General features: G+C 40.8%; 1 protein-coding gene across 3 annotated transcripts in view; it reads left to right on the plus strand.

Moving 5' to 3' along the window:
• Positions 1 to 17281, plus strand: part of ARPC1A (actin related protein 2/3 complex subunit 1A) — a 34870-nt gene extending 17589 nt beyond the window's left edge. For 2 of the 3 annotated variants that reach the window (XM_036279638.1, XM_036279636.1), the window contains exons 4-10: positions 2867 to 3089; positions 5112 to 5219; positions 7859 to 8071; positions 10061 to 10136; positions 10364 to 10557; positions 15233 to 15323; positions 16894 to 17281. In XM_036279638.1, coding sequence (XP_036135531.1) covers positions 2867 to 3089; positions 5112 to 5219; positions 7859 to 8071; positions 10061 to 10136; positions 10364 to 10557; positions 15233 to 15323; positions 16894 to 16932 — 944 coding nt within the window. In that variant the 3' untranslated portion in view covers positions 16933 to 17281. The remainder of the gene's footprint in view (positions 1 to 2866; positions 3090 to 5111; positions 5220 to 7858; positions 8072 to 10060; positions 10137 to 10363; positions 10558 to 15232; positions 15324 to 16893) is intronic. The other variant, XM_036279637.1, reaches the window with a different exon arrangement.
• Positions 17282 to 18225: the final 944 nt, after the last annotated feature.

Genomic DNA, 18225 nt, shown 5'->3' on the forward strand with positions numbered 1-18225 from the left:
TCATATACATTTCATCACCTTTCCCAAATTCCATTGGTTAAAATCAAGTCACGGGTCCTGCTCATACCCATGGCAAGGGGATCACAGGGAGGAATGAACACCAGCAGGCAAGATCACATGGACCACCCTAGTGTCTGCCCACACAATAGTTTCAAAGACTTGTTTCCTGTTGTCAAAAAGTTTGTAATCAAGTTAGGAAAAACAAAGCATCTATAAAAATATTTTGCACACTTCTAAAATTTTCTCATGAAGAGATTTTATCCAGAGTAAAAATAATGTTTATTCCAATTTTATCTGTCTTTTTTAAAATATGTTTTTATTGATTTTTTTTAGGGGAGAGGAGGTAGAAACACTGATATGAGAAAGAGCTATCTATCGGCTGCCTCCTACTGGGGATCAATCCCCAACCGGGTATGTGCCCTAACTAGGAATTGAACCGGGACCTCTCAGTCCATGGGACGATGCTCAACCCACTGAGCCACCCCAGCTGGGCCAATTTCATCTATCTTAATACATGATTAGAAACTAGCAAAATGTTCAACACTGAGATGTTTAGGAAAATCATTAATAAGGTCAGTGTTCTGAAATAATGAATAACGACTACTAATTTATGAAAAAGCAAGAGAAAATGTTTGCCATAACATTAATATTTTGAGAGAGGAATGTATATGGACCTAAAGAACAGGGCAGGGCTTTATTGACTTCTTGCATGTTCCATTGTGATGTTTGTCTCATAACAATGTGTGGTTTTTGCTATTGTAATTAAAAACAAACTTTCTAAAAAAATGTTTTTATTGATTTTAGAGAGAAAGGGAGAGGGAGAGAGAGAAACATAGAACAGCTGTCTCCCGAATGCCCCCTACTGGGGATCGAGCCTGCAACCCCAGGCATGTGCCTTGACTGGGAATCAAACTGGCAACCTCTTGGTACATGGGACAATGCTCAACCAAATAAACTTTTAAATCTAATAAAGAGGGCTGCAAAACTATATTCTGTAATGAATGGATTTAAATGAAAATATATGCCCTGACCGGTTTTGCTCAGTGGTTAGAGAGTCGTCCCATGGACCAAAGAGTTGAAGGTTCAATTCTGGTCAAGGGCACATACCTCAGTTGTGGTTTACCCTGGCCCCAGACAGGTCATGCAGGAGGCAACCAGTTGATGTGTCTCTCTCACATTGATGTTTCTCTCTCTCTCTCTCTCTCTCCCCTTCCCTCCTTCCCCCTCCCTCTCTCCCTCCCTCCCTCCCTCCCACTGTATCTGATGATAAACAGAAAAATATCCTCGGGTGAGGATTAAAAAAAAGAATTAGCCCAGCCAGTGTGGCTCAGTGGTTGAGCGTCGACCCATTCACCAAGAGGTTGCCAGTTTGATTCCCAATCAGAGCACATGCCCAGGCTGTGGGCCCAATCCTCAGTGTGGGGCATACAGGAGGCAGCCAATCGATGTTTCTATCTCTCTCTCTCTCTCACTCTCTCTCTCCCCCTTCATCACTTAGAGCACACTCCCCCATATCTTTCTCCCTTCAATGGTGCAAATAATTGAACTGACTTTTCCTGTAGGTAAATGAGTGAATAAACTCTTCACACTGTTAAATCACTATGGTATGTGACTAATGGAGATTTTGATTTATATTCATCCTACTTGTTTTCATATAAATGTTAAGAATGCTAATTACTAATTTTTAGGGACATCTATAATAAAAATTCATTAGTAATATTTCTGTAACATCACTGTGAAATTATATTTATTAAAAATACCTTGGCTGGTTTGGTAGCGGTTAGAGCATCAGCCCAAGGACCAACGAGTCTTGGGTTCAATTTGCAATCAGAGTCATTTGGGAGGCAACCAATTGATGTGTCTCTCTCACATCAATGTCTCTCTCTCTCTCTCGCTCTCTCTCCCTGTCCCTCCCTTCCTCCCACTCTATCTAAAATGGAAAAATATCCTCAGGTGAGGATTAAAAAAAAAAGAAAATACCTATAGCTATAAAATGACTATCATAGCAGCTTTTACTCTTGATATATAATAAACTGACTGACTTTGGGATACTTCACAGAGGCACCAAATAAGTAAAAGTCTGGTCAAATAAGAAAAATAAAACTTACATTTAGATACATATGTAGGCCTCTTCCTAGTTTAGATACAAAGATAATCAAGAACTCTTTCTTAGAACCTGCATCATGCCCCGCCAGTGTCTCAGTGGTTGAGTGTTGACCCATGCACCAAGGGGTTGCTGGTTCAATTCCCAGTTAGGGCACGTGCCCAGGTTGTGGGCCCGATCCCCAGTGGGGGGCATGCAGGACGCAGCCAGTTGATGTTCTCTCTCATCGATGTTCTCTCTCATTGATGTTTCTCTCTTTCTCTCCCTCTTCCCTTTCTCTCTCTCTAAAAATCAATAAAGAAAAAAAAATTTTTTTTTAAAGAACCTGCATCATACAGAAAAGGTATTTAGGTTCATTTAAATGACACAGATCTTCAGAAGAATATATAATGGAACACAACTTATATTTTCCCCTCTATATACTGAAGCTTAATTTTATTTACCTTGTATGTTGTTTTGTTTGGATGTCATATAGCAGACTTAGAGGGAAGATAAAGGTCTCAGACCAGATATCTTTAAAAACCTGTGAATGGGTAGAAAGGATGTCCCTTTCGTTTTGTAACCTCTGCAGTTATAAAAACAGCTATGTTCTACCTGGCCTCATGGAGGATCCCAAGTTACAGAACTTTGCAGGGAAACCTTGCCCTTGTAAAGTGATGATTAGGACCACATCTGTCTCTGCCATACCAGTGCCCACCTGCCTGTGCCATGTCAGTTGTCATTGGCCCAGGCAAAGTAGATGATGCCATGTCTCACTTGCAGGTATCGACTGGGCCCCCAAGAGTGACCGCATCGTAACTTGCGGGGCAGACCGCAATGCCTATGTCTGGAGTCAGAAAGATGGTGTCTGGAAGCCCACCCTGGTGATCCTGAGAATTAATCGTGCAGCCACTTTTGTCAAGTGGTCCCCACTAGAGAACAAATTTGCTGTGGGAAGTGGAGCAAGACTCATTTCTGTTTGTTACTTTGAGTCTGAAAATGACTGGTGAGCAGCATCTGAGTTTTTTTTGTTGTTGTTTTTTTACTTCTCCCTATAGAGTCATACATTTGAACCACTATGTTCTTGGTGATTTATTGAGACACTGGGTGAAGGCTTAACTATAACTTCAGTTTTTCCTTATCTGGAGATTTTTTTCCTCTGAAATCTTCGATTCTCTCTGCACATTTTTCCTTCTTATGTGCACACTGAGTCAAATCTCACATCTTTCTCATATTAATATAGAGCTGTGGTTGCCATGTTCCGATCTTCTAACTTATGTGTTCTATAAGATATTACTACTCTTCTGACTCTGTACTGTCCAAATAGCTGTTATATATTACTCTGATATATAAATTATAAACTTGAAAGATTCCCAGTGTCCTAAGAAATAATTTTTTTCCCTCGTTATCTCTATTCACTTAAATACCTAGGAGTTCTTACAGATAACAGTGTTCTTCTTTCTTTAAAATGTATTTGCTAACCAAATTTGTGCTTTGGTATAATACTTTACTTGTATAAGCCAATTATGTAAAAATTGCCAGGATCTTGGAAAAATAATTAGCCCGTTGTACTTTTTTTAAATAAATTACTTGTAACTAAGCCATTCAAAATACATAAGTTTACTTTATGGCTGAGTAACTTACTTTAACTACTCCTTCCTGCTTACTTTGAAAAGAAAACGACTCTGCTCTACCTGACATATATTCAGAAAGGGTGGTAATACCCTTCAACATGGAATTGTCATTTAGTGTGAAGCTGGCAATGTATATTGGCACTGAAAATAGCAGAGTACACATTACTCTTGGTGTTAGTGTTACTGTTTGCTTTCTTCTGAAACAGTGAAAAAAAGGGATTATCATATTAACTTTGTAATTTATAAAATCTTGGAAATTTTGATTCTTTGAGAAGAAAGTCTGAATTTGAAGCAAGATTGAATTATGAATTTAAGACATACATTTTTCTTTCAAGCATGTGTAAAATTATGGCTAACAAAATGTTGCCTGCTTAAAATCATTTAGAATGCTCGCTGTGACAGGTAAGAAACACTTTTTTATTGTAGGTTACCTTCAATGTCAGAGATTGTTCACATTTTTATTCATTAAAAAATAGTCTCAAGTATAGGTAAATTGGATTTTACTGTAGTACAAAGTGTTGTCATTTGAACAAGCTGTATGTTCAGGGGAGTTTCTCAGCCATGAAATAATATTTTATTGGTATGATGTTAGTACTTTAAAACAACCTCTCAGTCTTTATTTTAAAATAACTGTATTATTAAACAGTCAGAATATTGTCTATTCTGAGTGAAATTTTTCAGCTTGTTCCTAAGAAAAAGATTTTACAGAAAAATAATTTAGCTTTCAAGGAAGGGCATTTGGCACAAGTCTCTAATCTTGAACAACAGAACATGATTGGTTTTTAACCAGCAGTTTAAGGGCAGAAGCTGATTTAGTTATGCCAAAATAATGACTGATTTTAAACGCAAATAAACTCTTTAAGTGGAGCTAGAAAATTAGAGACCAAGAGGTTCTGCTGATTTCTTAGTCATGTTTTCTCTGTGAAAAAAAGTTAAAAGGAATTTGAAGCTTCAGGAAACTTACTTGGTATTGGAAACTTAGAAAGGAAATTAAGCTCTCTTAATAACCCAAACTTAACCTAAAATGAAATAACAAATCCCTGAATATTTATAATAAAAATTCAAGTAATTTCAAAACTCAGTTTTTTATTTCAAAGGTTAAAGTCTCACGTAATCTGACATCCCATGGGGCAATACTAGAGTTAATCCATAAATATACTTAACTAAAGAGGATCCCCTAGTTGCCAGAAAAGTTCAGAACCTAAAAGACAGGAAAATGGAAGGGACTATCTGTGGTTCTTTCTCTCTTCCTTTAGAAATGCACCTTTTCTCTGGCAGGGGACCTGGCAGCCACATAGGAGCCATGCTTTGCTGTTTTCACCTGACACATTTGTAGGTCATTTGGGGATTGTTTGATTTGTGGATAAACTAAAATAGCTTTTCTCCTTTTGTAGGTGGGTAAGCAAGCACATTAAAAAGCCAATTCGCTCCACAGTCCTCAGCTTGGATTGGCATCCCAACAATGTTTTGCTGGCAGCAGGATCATGTGATTTCAAATGCAGGTGGGAGCAAATGAGAATTCCTAGACAGTCTTGAGCTGTTCATTGTTCATCTTTTCAACAAATATTTTTAAGGTCCCTTTTTGCCAGGTGCCATAAGGGACTCAGAGTGAAGAAGCTTGTGATCTAGAAAAGAAAAGGGGCTAAAGGAAGTGCATAATCAATGAAGAAGAAAAAAGTGGACTTGGAAGTATGGTAGAAGGGAGATTCAAGAGCAGGGTTCAGGACGTTTTTCTTAGGCAGAACCTCCATGGTTTGGAGTGGGGAAAGTGTTCTCTCCACCTCCCTCAACTATAATATTATTTCTCATTTTATAACCCAAGCAGCAAACTTTGCGAATTCCAGAGTGAAACTAAGATTAACAAAACATAGCTGAACAGTGTACTGCTGCGCTATTATTGTGCTATTCCTTTCCAGTTAAAGCTTTTTGTTATTAGCATGAAGCTAGCAGAAACACAGCCACTTGGCTAAGAGTTGTAAGGATCACACAAGTAATTGCTTTTTTTAAAAGTTGTTCTTTATCAACAAGGCTTTTTTCCCCCTTTAGCCAGAAGAAAAGCAAATAAATGTTGCTTTATTTATTTATTATTATTAATATTTTTGGCCCTGACCAGTTTAGCTCAGCGGTTAGAGTGTCGGCCTGCGGTCCAAAGAGACCTGATTCGGTTCCCGTTAAGGGCACGTACCTCAGTTGCAGTTTGTCCCCGGCCCTGCTTGTGTCATGCAGGTGGTAGCCACTCGATGTGTCCCTTTCACGTTGATGTTTCTTTCTCTCTCTCTCTTCCTCTCTCCCCCTCCCTCTCTATTTGAACAAAATAATAAAAAAAATGTCCTTGGGTAAGGATAATAAATAAATAAAATAAAAGCAGGCAATACTTTAAAATATATATATATATATTTTTTTTTTTTGGAGGGTTAATCCTCCCCTAAGGATATTTTTCCATAGATTTTTAGATAGAGTAGAAGGGAAGGAAGGAGAGAGAGAGAGAAACATCAATTTGAAAGAGACTCACCTGTTGGTTACATCCAGCATGACCCTGACCAGGGCTAGGAATCAAACCCACAACCCAGATATATGCTCCTGACTGGGAATTGAACCCATGGCCCTCTCTCTGGTCCATGGGCCAGTGCTCTAACCACTAAACCAAACTGGCCAGGGCATAAATGTTTTATGTTGGCTACATGGTAGGTTGGGAGATGGGATGCATCAACCTTTAGTAGGCTGTGGAGAATTTCCAGAAAACCTGGCTAGTGATTTATATCCAAGAATACCCAAGGGTTTTTGTTGTTTTTTGGGTCCTTTTATTATTTTTCTTAAATATGTGTGTGATAGTTTGATTACAGGAAGGGGATTCAGCAGTGTTAAGGTACTTGTTGGAAAAATATTGGTTCTTCTACTTAAGAACCAATGTAAGAGTAAAAAGACATAGGCATTTTCTACAGTTTTTCATATTTAGGAGTTTTGTTTTTGTGACATTACCCAGAGTCGTTCTAGCTCCCTTAGAAGATGGAGCTAAGTGTTACTGATCCATACCACCTGGATCATCAGGCTTTGCTAAAAATCTGGTTGTGAAAATAGGTTACAATTTTTTTCTAATAATTTGCAGAAATAAACTTAACTTTGACTTGTGTTCCTTTGGGTATAGGTCTGTTCTGTTCACACTTTTGAGTTGGTGCAGCTGAGAACCACCGTTCTTTCCTGGACTCAAATGTCTAAAGCAATAGCCATTGTGATGCTGATTTAAAGCACTGTGATTCTAAGGCCACATCTAACTAACAGAGAGCTCACTGTGCCCTTCCCCTCTCTAGTGCCCTGGCTCTTCCAGAGCTGCTGCTGCCATTGTCATATGGGGGGGAAATATTCTGGATCATTTAGGGAGTTTTTAGGTTCAGAAGTTTTGGAAGAGAAGCTTTACAAACTAGATATAGCATTGGAGGGCAAAAGGGAATAAAATGATAAATTCCCAGCTGTCCTTTATCCCTTTTGCTTCCCACCTCAAGAACTTAGAGAAAGGACTGATGATAGCAGGTGTAAATGACCCACCTTCATCCCAGACCATATCTGCCACAAAGACTGGACAGTGGTCCTGAGGGTCAAGTGAGCACAGCCCTCTGCCTGACAGCGCTAGGAAAAGCCTACTCACTCTTCCCAGGACCTCCCTAGGCTTTCTCTTTTGACATCCCTTTCTTTAAATGGATTCATACCATTGGTTTATTGCAGGGTGGCAGTTTTTTTCTCCTACATTTGACTGTGTGGGGTTCTTGGAATACTGTGTCAGGAATAATGGTAAAGTAGGCAGGAAAGAATGCTCATTTAGCTAGATCTCCCATGGGCAAGGGAGGGTGGGGACAGCATGATTCTCCCCCAGAATGTGCACTCCAGGAGGGAAGGGCTTTTGTGTTCATTACTTCTAGAATGACAATCCTAGAGCAGCACTCTGTGATTATTTGTTGATTATGTTTGCCAAACTTGAATTGGCCTGTAGGCAGCCTAGAACTATTTTGTGTTTTAAGAGGTTTGTGTATGTGAATTTGTCCCATCATATTTTGCTCTTTGTATTCTGGAACACCTTACAGCAGCAGCCTGTGGCCTATATATTTTCATTTACTTTTTCCTTCTCTCCCTGCCCCTTAAACTGCAGAGTGTTTTCTGCATACATTAAAGAAGTGGATGAAAAGCCAGCTAGTACGCCCTGGGGCAGCAAGATGCCTTTTGGTCAACTGATGTCAGAGTTTGGTGGCAGTGGCACTGGTGGCTGGGTGCATGGTGTCAGCTTCTCTGCTAGTGGGAGTCGCCTGGCCTGGGTCAGCCATGACAGCACCGTGTCCGTGGCTGATGCCTCCAAAAGCGTGCAGTGAGTATTTATTTGCCTTTGGTTTTGTGTTAGGAAGTAGAATGGGATTTCTCATCAACTGGGCTAAGGCTTCCCTTCCCTGGGTACTTATGTAGGACACAAGCATAAAAATCTGACCGTGAACTGCAAAGCAACCTTTAAAGTCACAGACACACTTTAGATTGTCCATTCGGGGAAATTTTAAAGAGTTAGGTTTCACTTTCAGAAACACTTCTTAATGGAAGTGCTGATAGTGATTCCTTTGAAGAACCCTCCTGGTTTGTTACTAATAAGAGTTCCTTCAGATACCCAGTTTAGTCTGTTACTATACAATGTATAAATGTCACACACCAGCCTTAACTTAAATAGAGGATGTATTCTTGCTCTGTGTAGTCAGTGAACGATGATTCCATTAATTTGAGACTTAATTCAATAATGCTAAAACCTTGAAGCTAGTTCCTCTGGTGTATGCTGGATTGTGATGACTTGTTTGTGCCTGTTCAGCCTTAAGGAGAGTATTAGGCATCTTGTTAGACATCAGAATTCATTTTTTTTTTTCATATGTTGGAGGAAGAATCTTCTTTCCTGGTATGTTCTTTTCCTTTGGCAGCCAAAGGTAACCCACCTTTAAAGATTTCCTGACTTAATCTGTATGCTGACAATCGATCACAGCAGGTGACTCTGGCTCCCTTTGCCACACAGTGACAACAAAGTGACACTTCAGAAAGGATATATTTTTCCTAATGGATTGAATTGTATTTTTAAATTTTATGTTATTTTTAATGCCCCCATTATAAATTATATAGTCTTCTAGAGGATCTCTATGCATATATATAGAGATACTTATATAGCTTTTGATTTTTAACACAAATTTTGTACAGTAATTTACCTTTTGTCACTCAGTAATGTTTTGATGTTATAGTTATTTAATTTATATACAATTTATTATAATGCATATAAGCTCTTAGCATGTGCTTATTATAAGTCTCTGTCTCCCCTTGTATTGATTTATATTTGGCTTTTATGATCCTGCAAGTCAGATTATGTCCTCCATTCTTCCCTTTCTCAAATACGAATAGTTCATATAGTAAAAGCCAGGTATGCCACAGTAAGGCCTTAAGATAGTGTGTTATTTGGCAGGGGCAGGGCTGGGGGTTGTCTCTTTAGAAATAGTTTTCAAAATGTATAATCTTTTACGTGAAGTTATGTGATCCTAACTCATCAACCAATGTGTTATTCTGCCATATCTATGTAACCTCTTGGCCAGATACTGGAGCAGATAACTACTAAATTATACACTTAGTACATATACTAAGTCTGCATGTATGTGTACACACACACCTATTGTGTGTGAGTTCCTGGCTTGCTAAGACTATGTCTTGTTCATCAGTAGTCCTAGCTCCTAACCCAGTGCCTGGTGGAGGAAAGAGAATAGGCTTTCCTGACTTCTAGTGGTGCCAGCCTTCTAGGAGCCCTCAGTGAGCACAGGCGAGGAGAAAAATATCAAAATAAGGCATTCATTTGTGACTGACAGTAAGAACTTTAGGAGGTCAGAGAAAGGAGAAGCCACTTTAGGCTGATATGGTCCAGGAAAGCTTCATGGAGGTGACATATTAGAGCTGAGCTTCAGAGACTGAGGTGGATTTTGGATAAGCAGGAGGAGCAAAGACAGCATGTGGTAAAGAGGTGTGGGAGCAAAGGCAGAGATGGGAAAGAACAAGGGCCTGTTGGGGACCAAGCTGTAGACCAGTTTGTAGTGAGTTGGGGGGCCTTAGAAGGGAGTAGTGCATAGGCTAAAGAGAGCAAAAGGCCTCAGTTTCTGCAGGTTATCTCAAGGCCATCTCATGCTTGAGATTCCTGAACTGCTAGGTCATGGAGCTCCTTTTAAACATAAGTGGTCATTTATACTGCCGAAGCCCCTATGAGAATGGGTCCTTTGTCAACTTCTGTATCTATAAAGAAGCTGAACGGTTCATTTTATCTCCTTTTAACAAGTGTTCTTGTGTTCAGGGTCTCAACTCTGAAAACAGAGTTCCTGCCCCTCCTGAGTGTGTCATTCGTCTCGGAGAATAGTGTTGTAGCTGCTGTAAGTATTTCTCTTCATCTTTCCTTGTAATACACTGTATATAATTCTTCAGAATAGGAGCAGTGTGTGCTCTGTGACTTTGTGCCCTGGCACAAGGTAGAACAGCCTTTTAGAAGAGACAGAGCTAGCCTTTAGGAGTAAGAGACGCCTGTGGTGGTGAACATTCTGCTGAGGGGTTGGTAGATAGGTAGTGTACCCTCCAGGGCCTGACTAATATCTTGTTTCAGGGTCATGACTGCTGCCCAATGCTTTTTAACTATGATGACCGCGGCTGCTTGACTTTCGTCTCCAAGCTAGACATTCCAAAACAGAGCATCCAGCGCAACATGTCTGCCATGGAACGCTTCCGCAACATGGACAAGAGGGCCACAACTGAGGACCGCAATACAGCCTTGGAGACGCTGCACCAGAATAGCATCACGTAGGTGCCATCCAGCTACCGGGGGCCCCCTGGACTGGGTTCTGAGTTCCTGGATAGATGCTATCTGTAGCCAGGGCCCTGACTGTCTGGAGAGAAGTGTTTAGGTGACCAAGACCCCCTTCTTCTCCTCTGTTTCCTTACTGGGTCTCTATGAAAGTTTTGTGTACTGACACCCAGACATTCCTTCAGGAATGAGAGCAAGAAGTTTGTAGCTTCCCAACTTCAGGCTCTTACTTTCAGCTCATGATAGAGAGTGAACTACACCCACCTAGTTATTCTGTCCTTCAGGGTGTAGATGATACAAGGCATCCCCCGTGAGGAGTGCAGATCCTACTGCAGACTGTGAGCTGGTGTGGCCTATCAGTGCAGCCTCTTCCTAGGGCTTGCTTTCTCAAAACCTTGATTGAGAATGAAGGGAATCTAATGAACAAAATAAACTAACAATACAGAAACAGACTCATAGATACAGAGAACAGACTGACAGCTGTCAGAGGAAAGGGTCTGGGTGAAAAAGGTGAAGGGATTAAGCAAAGAAAAAAAAACCTCATAGACATCAGTATGATGGTTACCAGAGGGAATGGGGGGTGGGGGGAGGTAGAGGAGGGTAAAGGGAAAGATAAATGGTTACGAAAGGAGACTTGACTTTGGATGGTGAACACACAATACAATATACAGATGGTGTACTGTAGAACTGTACACTTGAAACCTATATAATTTTGTTAATCAATGTCACCCCAATAAATTCAGTAAATATTTTTTTAAAAAGAGAGAGCCCGCACCTGGCTGGTGTGGCTCAGTGGTTGAACATCGACCCATGCACCAAGAGGTCACCGGTTCAATTCCCAGTCAGGGCACATGCCCAGGTTGTGGGCCAGATCCCCAGTGGGGGCATGCAGGAGGTGGCCAGTCGATGTTCTCTCTCTTCAGTGTTTCTATCTCTCCCTTTCCCTTCCTCTCTCTAAAAATCAATAAAGAAAAATTTTTTTTAAATACCTTATTTTAAAAAAAGAGAGAGCCCGGCCAGTGTGGCTCAGTGGTTGAGCATTGATCCATGCACCAAGAGGTCGCCAGTTCAATTCCCAGTCAGGGCACATGCCCAGGTTGTGGGCCCGATCCCCAATGGGGGGCATGCTGGAGGCAGCCAATCGATGTTCTCTCTCATCAGTGTTTCTATCTCTCCCTCTCCCTTCCTCTCTCTCTCTAAAAATCAATAAAGAAAAAAAAATTTTTTTAATAATTAGAGAGAGAGAGAATGAAAGGAGACCTTCCTTAATGTCACATTCCTCTGATAGTTAACTCATAAGAGGAAAATATGTTGTATCCTGTTTGAAAAGGTAATTCTGTCATTTCAATCATGGATTTCAAGTAATGTATATAAGTAAGAAGATTGCCCTGGCCAGTTTGCTAAGTGGTTAGAGCCTCAGCCTGCAGCCTGAAGGGTTACGGGTTCGATCCAGTCAAGGGCAAGTACCTGGTTGCAAATTCGATCTCCGGTCCTGATCAGGGTCATGGTGGAGTCAAACTAGTTGATGTGAGAGAAGATGTGTCTCTCATACATCAATGTTCTCTCTCTGTGTCTCTCTTTCTCTGTTTCTCTCCCTCTCCCACTCTCTCTAAAAAAAAAAATCAATGGAAAAATATCCTCAGGTAAGGATTAACAAAAAAATAAAATAAACAAGATTATGTAATTAGGAAAATAGGATTCTTTAGCATCATTATGATAAATTGAGGACTTGCTTATTTTTCATCAGGCATATGTGGTTGTATAAGACAATAGAATTGTGCCCTGGCCGGTTTGGCTCAGCAGTTAGAGCGTCGGCCCGCGGTCCAGAGAGACCCGGGTTCGGTTCCCGCTAAGGGCACGTACCTCGGTTGCAGTTTGTCCCTGGCCCTGGTTGGGTCGTGCGGGAGGCCTCGATGTGTCCCTTTCACGGTCTATGTTTCTCTCTCTCTTCCTCCCATTCTATCTGAATAAAAATGGAAAAATGTCCTCCTGTGAGGATAAAAAATTTAAAAAAAGACAATAGAATTGTGTTTTGTTCAAAAAGCTTGATTTTTTTTTTTAACTTAAGAAATGCAGTGTATTCTTGACATTTTAAGTTACTGTGTTCAGAGTTAGATACCATAGGATTTTCTCTATTTGACTAAACCTTTTATTGTGGTGATGACAGGAGGAAGAATGATGGAAACCTCTAGACTTTGTCTTTGAGAGAATTATAGGTTGTACTTATTTTTTTTTTCTTTTTCATATGTGATTTTGTTTTTAATTGTCTTAAGCCTTATCATCACATAATTTACAATTTTATGTTGATTATCTGTTCTCCTCTACTTTAATCCTTCTAGTGAGCTGGCAAAAGCACCATTACCAATAACACACATATATAGTAATTCTACAGTTGTTTTTGAATAGCTGTTCAAGAAAATCCTGAATTATAACTTGTCTGACTTAAAGAATTCACAACGTTTGCCACTATATCTTGTCACGCTGAATTTTAAAAGCATCTGACCTTATAGATCATCTATAAAATGTGAGAGGTATTAAATATTCTTTATTTGGTATTATACATAAACCACACTAAAACGCCTTTCATTTAGTAAAAGGCAACAGTTTAGATACTGTTGGGAATTTAAACTGGCATAGTTAGGACCAGAGAGAAAATGGGCACTGCCAGCTCACCTCTAGCCCTTGCCTTGTAACAGGCTCATGAACACAACTTGAAACACAAGCGAGTCTTGCTGGTCTGAGAGACAGTGAAAGGATTTCCTCGGTGTTTAAACATATTAATACAACCAGTTATATAAATCTAAATATAAAACCAATCTCCTAACAGGTTTTGAGATGGCACTTTCCATCTCTGTGAAAAGCTGAACATTACGAATCAAATCCAAGCATATTTTTAGAAAGGGAAAACAGTGATAGTACTCGCTGAACTGAAATTACCATCAAAGTAAGAAAGCTGACCGTATTCATTTAACCACAAGCCAATCTTATTTAAATCATGACTGCCCAAAAGAAATGTTCTATCAGCCATTCATGATCTGAATTGTGGTGTGTGAGATCAATTTAAATATGGTACACATAAAAAAAGTCATGAGACATTTTTAATAAATAAGGCAGTGGCCAACTACTACTCATTAGTAGCTTTTTTTTTTTTTTGAGATAAGCTATTAAGTCTGCCCTTTCTGCACTCTTCTTAATGCCAGCGAAGATCATTTTTGTTCAGGGATGTACTTCTTGGGATTCTCTAAATACTCCATCAGTGTAGCCTCTCCCCAGGTGATGCCTTTGTTCTTGTTGGCATCCGTGTAAGAAAATCCAGGGGCCTGACCTGTCTTTCACCCAAATAGACCATGGAGGTTTGGCCCGGTCTTGTGCTTGCCCCCCTTTTCCATGGTATGGCACTGGGCACACTTCTGAACAAAAATCTTCTTGCGCCCTGGCCAGTTTGGCTCAGCAGTTGAGCGTCAGCCTGCAGACCAGAGAGTCCCGGGTTCGGTTCCCATTAGGGGCACGTACCACAAGGAAAAAAGAAACTTCTTGCCTTTCTCAACATCACCCATTTCTGAACCGCTCTTTAGACTCTCACTCGCAAGCCGGACATCCCGCTCTCTGACTAGGTTGTGCTTTTTAAAAAAAATATGTTTTTATTGATTTTAAAAAGAGAGAGGAAAGAAGAGGGGGAGAGAGAGAAACATTGATTTAAGAGAGAGGAAAGAAGAGGGAGAGAGAGAGAGAAACATTGATTTAAGAGAGAAGCATTTGTCAGCTGCCTCCTGCATGTCCCCCACGGAGGATCAAGCCCAAAATCGGGGCATGTGCCCTGACTGGGAATTGAACCGGCAACATCTTGGTGCACGGGACAGTGCCCAGCCAGCTGAGCCACACCTGTCATGGCCAAGTTGTGTGTTTCATCATGTTCAATGAAAAGGACCACCAGACTTAAAATAGGCTGAGAATGTCTGAGCTCTATAGAAAAGTGTTAACTTGAAGGCATGGCAAAATTTCTTCACAATTCTCAAGTTTTCTGTCTTGAATGACTTTCAGAGTTACTTCTTAAGCTTCTCTGCAGACTATGTCTGAAAGGAAACAGTTCTCATTACTTCTCTGAGACTTTTAGGTTAAAAATAAAATGACAGCCTGGCTTGCCTGGTTGGAATTTTGTGGTGAGTCTGACTGACTTGCTAATATTTATAATGATCCATTTCAAATGCAAGGAGAGCTCTTGGCTTACATGCCCTGGCTGTTAGAGAATGATTTGGGAGTTTTTGTTTAGAGCTAGTTGGGTTTCAGTCGTGCTTCATCCTGCCTCTAGGTTTTGTTTGTTTGTTTGTTTGTTTAAATTAGTTTTTGTTTCAGTTGTGGCCGTAGTCCTGGCCACACCCTGCTCTTGGGCAGTTTGCATACTGTGTGGCCTGGATTGTCTTGTTTCTCCACATCACTAATTAATGCAGGTTCTTAACGTTTTCCTCATTTCAGTCTTTTCTTCTCTGGCCATCTGGTAATAAAATGCGTTTGCATATTTTCTGAGTCAGATTTCTACAGCCTAATATTAATAGACAACTTGATATTCAGGAATTGATAGATAATTTCCTTAAAATGCCCTTACACTATCAGGAAGGTTGGAGCTCACTTCTACCACATACCTTACAATCTCTTGTTTTTGCTTTTTTTCAGTCAAGTATCTATTTATGAGGTGGACAAACAAGATTGTCGCAAGTTTTGCACTACTGGCATCGATGGAGCCATGACAATTTGGGATTTCAAGGTATTTTCTGCCTTTCAGAACAAATCTTGTTAAAACTTTCCTGTGAGAAAAGTGTTTCTCATTTCTTGAAACAAAATATCAAAGCCAGTGCAAATCAGAAATGTAGGCTATTAGAATGTAGTTGACTTTAAAACCTAAAGGTCATTAGCAGGAGGAAACTACACTTTCCCAATGAGATGGAATACATACTTCTTTCTAGATGTCCATCTGCTCATTGAGGAAAAGTTGAGTGCTGTTTCCATAGCAGGCCCTGTTTTGGGTACCCGTCCAAGTTTAACTCTATAGATAGATTTTTATGTTTTACACTAATTAGTCTAATAAACATTCACTAAGTGCCCTCTGGGTGCCAGGTATGGTGCTAGCTACTGAGGATATTGAGATGCAGGAGCCCCTGAAGAGCTTGTTGTAGGAGAGAGGAGGGTGAGGGGATTAGGTGGAGCTGCAGAAGAGAAACCAGTGCCTCTGTTTTCACATTGAGGAATTTAGGGGGTGCGTGGGCTGCCAGTGCTGCAGGGAAGAGCTGCATCTTTAGATGCAGCGGGATTTCAGGGCACATGGTTAGGGGAGAAGGGGGTGCGCAAGCATTCTAGGCTGCAGGAGCAGCCTGTGCAGACCAGGCCCAGAGCTCAGAGAGTGCACACTACATAGGTTCAGTGGTTTGGACTGTGCTATGAGTCTTACAGATGCAGAAGACGGAACTAGGGAGAAGATGCTGGGCTTTGCAGACAAGAGCTGTTCCAGAACTGATGTAGAAAAGCACCAGGCTGTAAGGCATGGGTGGCCTGGGCAACTGAGGGCTCCAGGCAGAGGCCCTGGAGTCCAGGGAACAACTGACGAGGATATGAACTTCAGCTATGGCAGAGGTGTGGCCAGCAGGCTCTGGACAGAGAGATTTTAAGAGGCCTGATGGAAGAAGGGCAGTGACAAATCCAGGAGGACTCTGAGTACTCCAGCTTTACAGAATTTTGCCACTGTGCATTTTCATGATGTTTTATTTTTTCCTCCTCCTTGGGTCAAATACATGGTATGAAAAACCCTCCAGAATATTCTGGAAAAACAAACTTTCTCTAAAAGTATTCCCTCCAACTTTATCTTTATATGCTTAAGTCCTGGGTATTCCTGCTCTTGTGTAGTTATCCACCTTTGGGCATCTGCTGTGTTGTTCAGCAGTCTGGCTGCTGTGTAGACTACAGAAACATGGAAATGTCTGCCATTAGGGCATCCAGAGTGTAGTGAAGAGGCAAGGGACATGTGACAAATAACCCTCATCAGTAAGGGCTAGTGACACAGATAAGGAGGTGTGTGCCCCAGGAACACAGAGGAGTGTGCCCAGAGCCTGTGGGCTGGGGTGGTGAAGACAGGGCAACACATGGCCTGGAAGGGCCAGCAGTCTTGGAAAGTCTGCTGGGTCGAGTCCTAGGAGAGCATGGCTTAGATTTGGGGGTGGGGGGTGGGACAAGGCGCCCGTACCTCAGCCAAGGAGAAGAGGGGGAATAGTATGGAGCTATGGGGAAAATGCCCAGATGCACAGTCCTTAGTAACCATTGGTGTTCTTCTTGCTATTTTCAAGACCTTAGAGTCTTCCATTCAGGGCCTTCGGATAATGTGAAGCTGAGTGAGCCTCCCAGATCCAGCATGACAAACTGCCCTACGGCAGCTCCACCATTTGCATGATGGTGAGGAGAGCCAGCCACAAGGAAACACTGAAGACACATATCGCGAAAATGTTTGTGTGGTTTTGTTTGAATATAATTGGTGAAAGTGTTGGTTTTTTAAAAGCAGCAGTGATTGGGTTTTGTTTGTATTTTGGTTTTTTGTTTTTGTTTTTGCTATTTCATTCCATTTTTGACCAAAGCTTCTCTTTTAGTAGTTTATTATGGAAAATTGTCACACTAACTTAAAAGAAAGGGGGGGAGATAATGTAAATTGCTAAAAAATTAAATAAAATACTGAATATGTTTTTGGTTTTGTCTTCTTATAATATTTCCACTTTCAGTAGAAAAACTGGGTCATTTCTTCTTTAAACTAGTTTTTAAGGTAAAATCTTAGATTATTAGTTTCTTAAATTGAATGTAAATGTTTTTTCTTCGACCAAAAGAACCGCTTATTAAATGCTATCTTTTAGCATTGCAGTACTTTTGCAAAGTAGGTGTACTGTTCCCATACTGCCCAGAGTTACCACCACCATTAAGCAGTCAAGCCCAACCAGGAGACTGTTCTGAGACCCTGAGGTCTGTGCCCTGTGCCCACAGTAGGGGCAACTACTGTAATATGTGCCCCCAAGGAAGTGTATGGTGGGAAGAGGAAAGGGACACGTTATCATTTTGGTTTAGTGATCATTGTGCCCAGCTGTTTTCATCATAATTAGACATGAAGTTTGAGATTCCAAGGCTGAGAATCTCGAGAGGTGCAAATATAAATGAATAACAAAGTAGCCTTGAACATAGCCATATTCTTGACTTTACTGGCCCAGAAGTAGAGCAGGGATTCAAACACAACTCTAGTTTTAGGACCCTGGTAACAGTGCTTCTCAGAAGACATCATGATATTCTCAGAAGAGTTATTTTGTCCTTTTGGTGACTCGTGGAAGCATTACTTCCCTCCAGGAGAGAATCCAGCAGCACCTGGGGTGCCAGCTCCCTGAGCCTGCCTCTTCCCTGTTTGCTGCCATGTTCTGTGGACCTGATGGCAGGAGCTCCTTTGTGTACCGGTGTTTGCACCAGTGCATCACAAGTCTGTCGTCGCAGAGGAAAGACAAAAGCAGACCAAACATTACGAATTAGCTAAAAAATTTTTTTGAAATTTCATTGTGACTTGGCTAGCAAGCCCAGAGGTTTTTAGAGAAACAATGTGTTCCTTGAAAGAATCAACAGCAACACAAAACAAAAGTTGTGAACTTTGC

Source organism: Molossus molossus, unplaced genomic scaffold, assembly GCF_014108415.1.
Source record: "Molossus molossus isolate mMolMol1 unplaced genomic scaffold, mMolMol1.p scaffold_m16_p_3, whole genome shotgun sequence".
Lineage (NCBI taxonomy): Eukaryota > Metazoa > Chordata > Mammalia > Chiroptera > Molossidae > Molossus > Molossus molossus.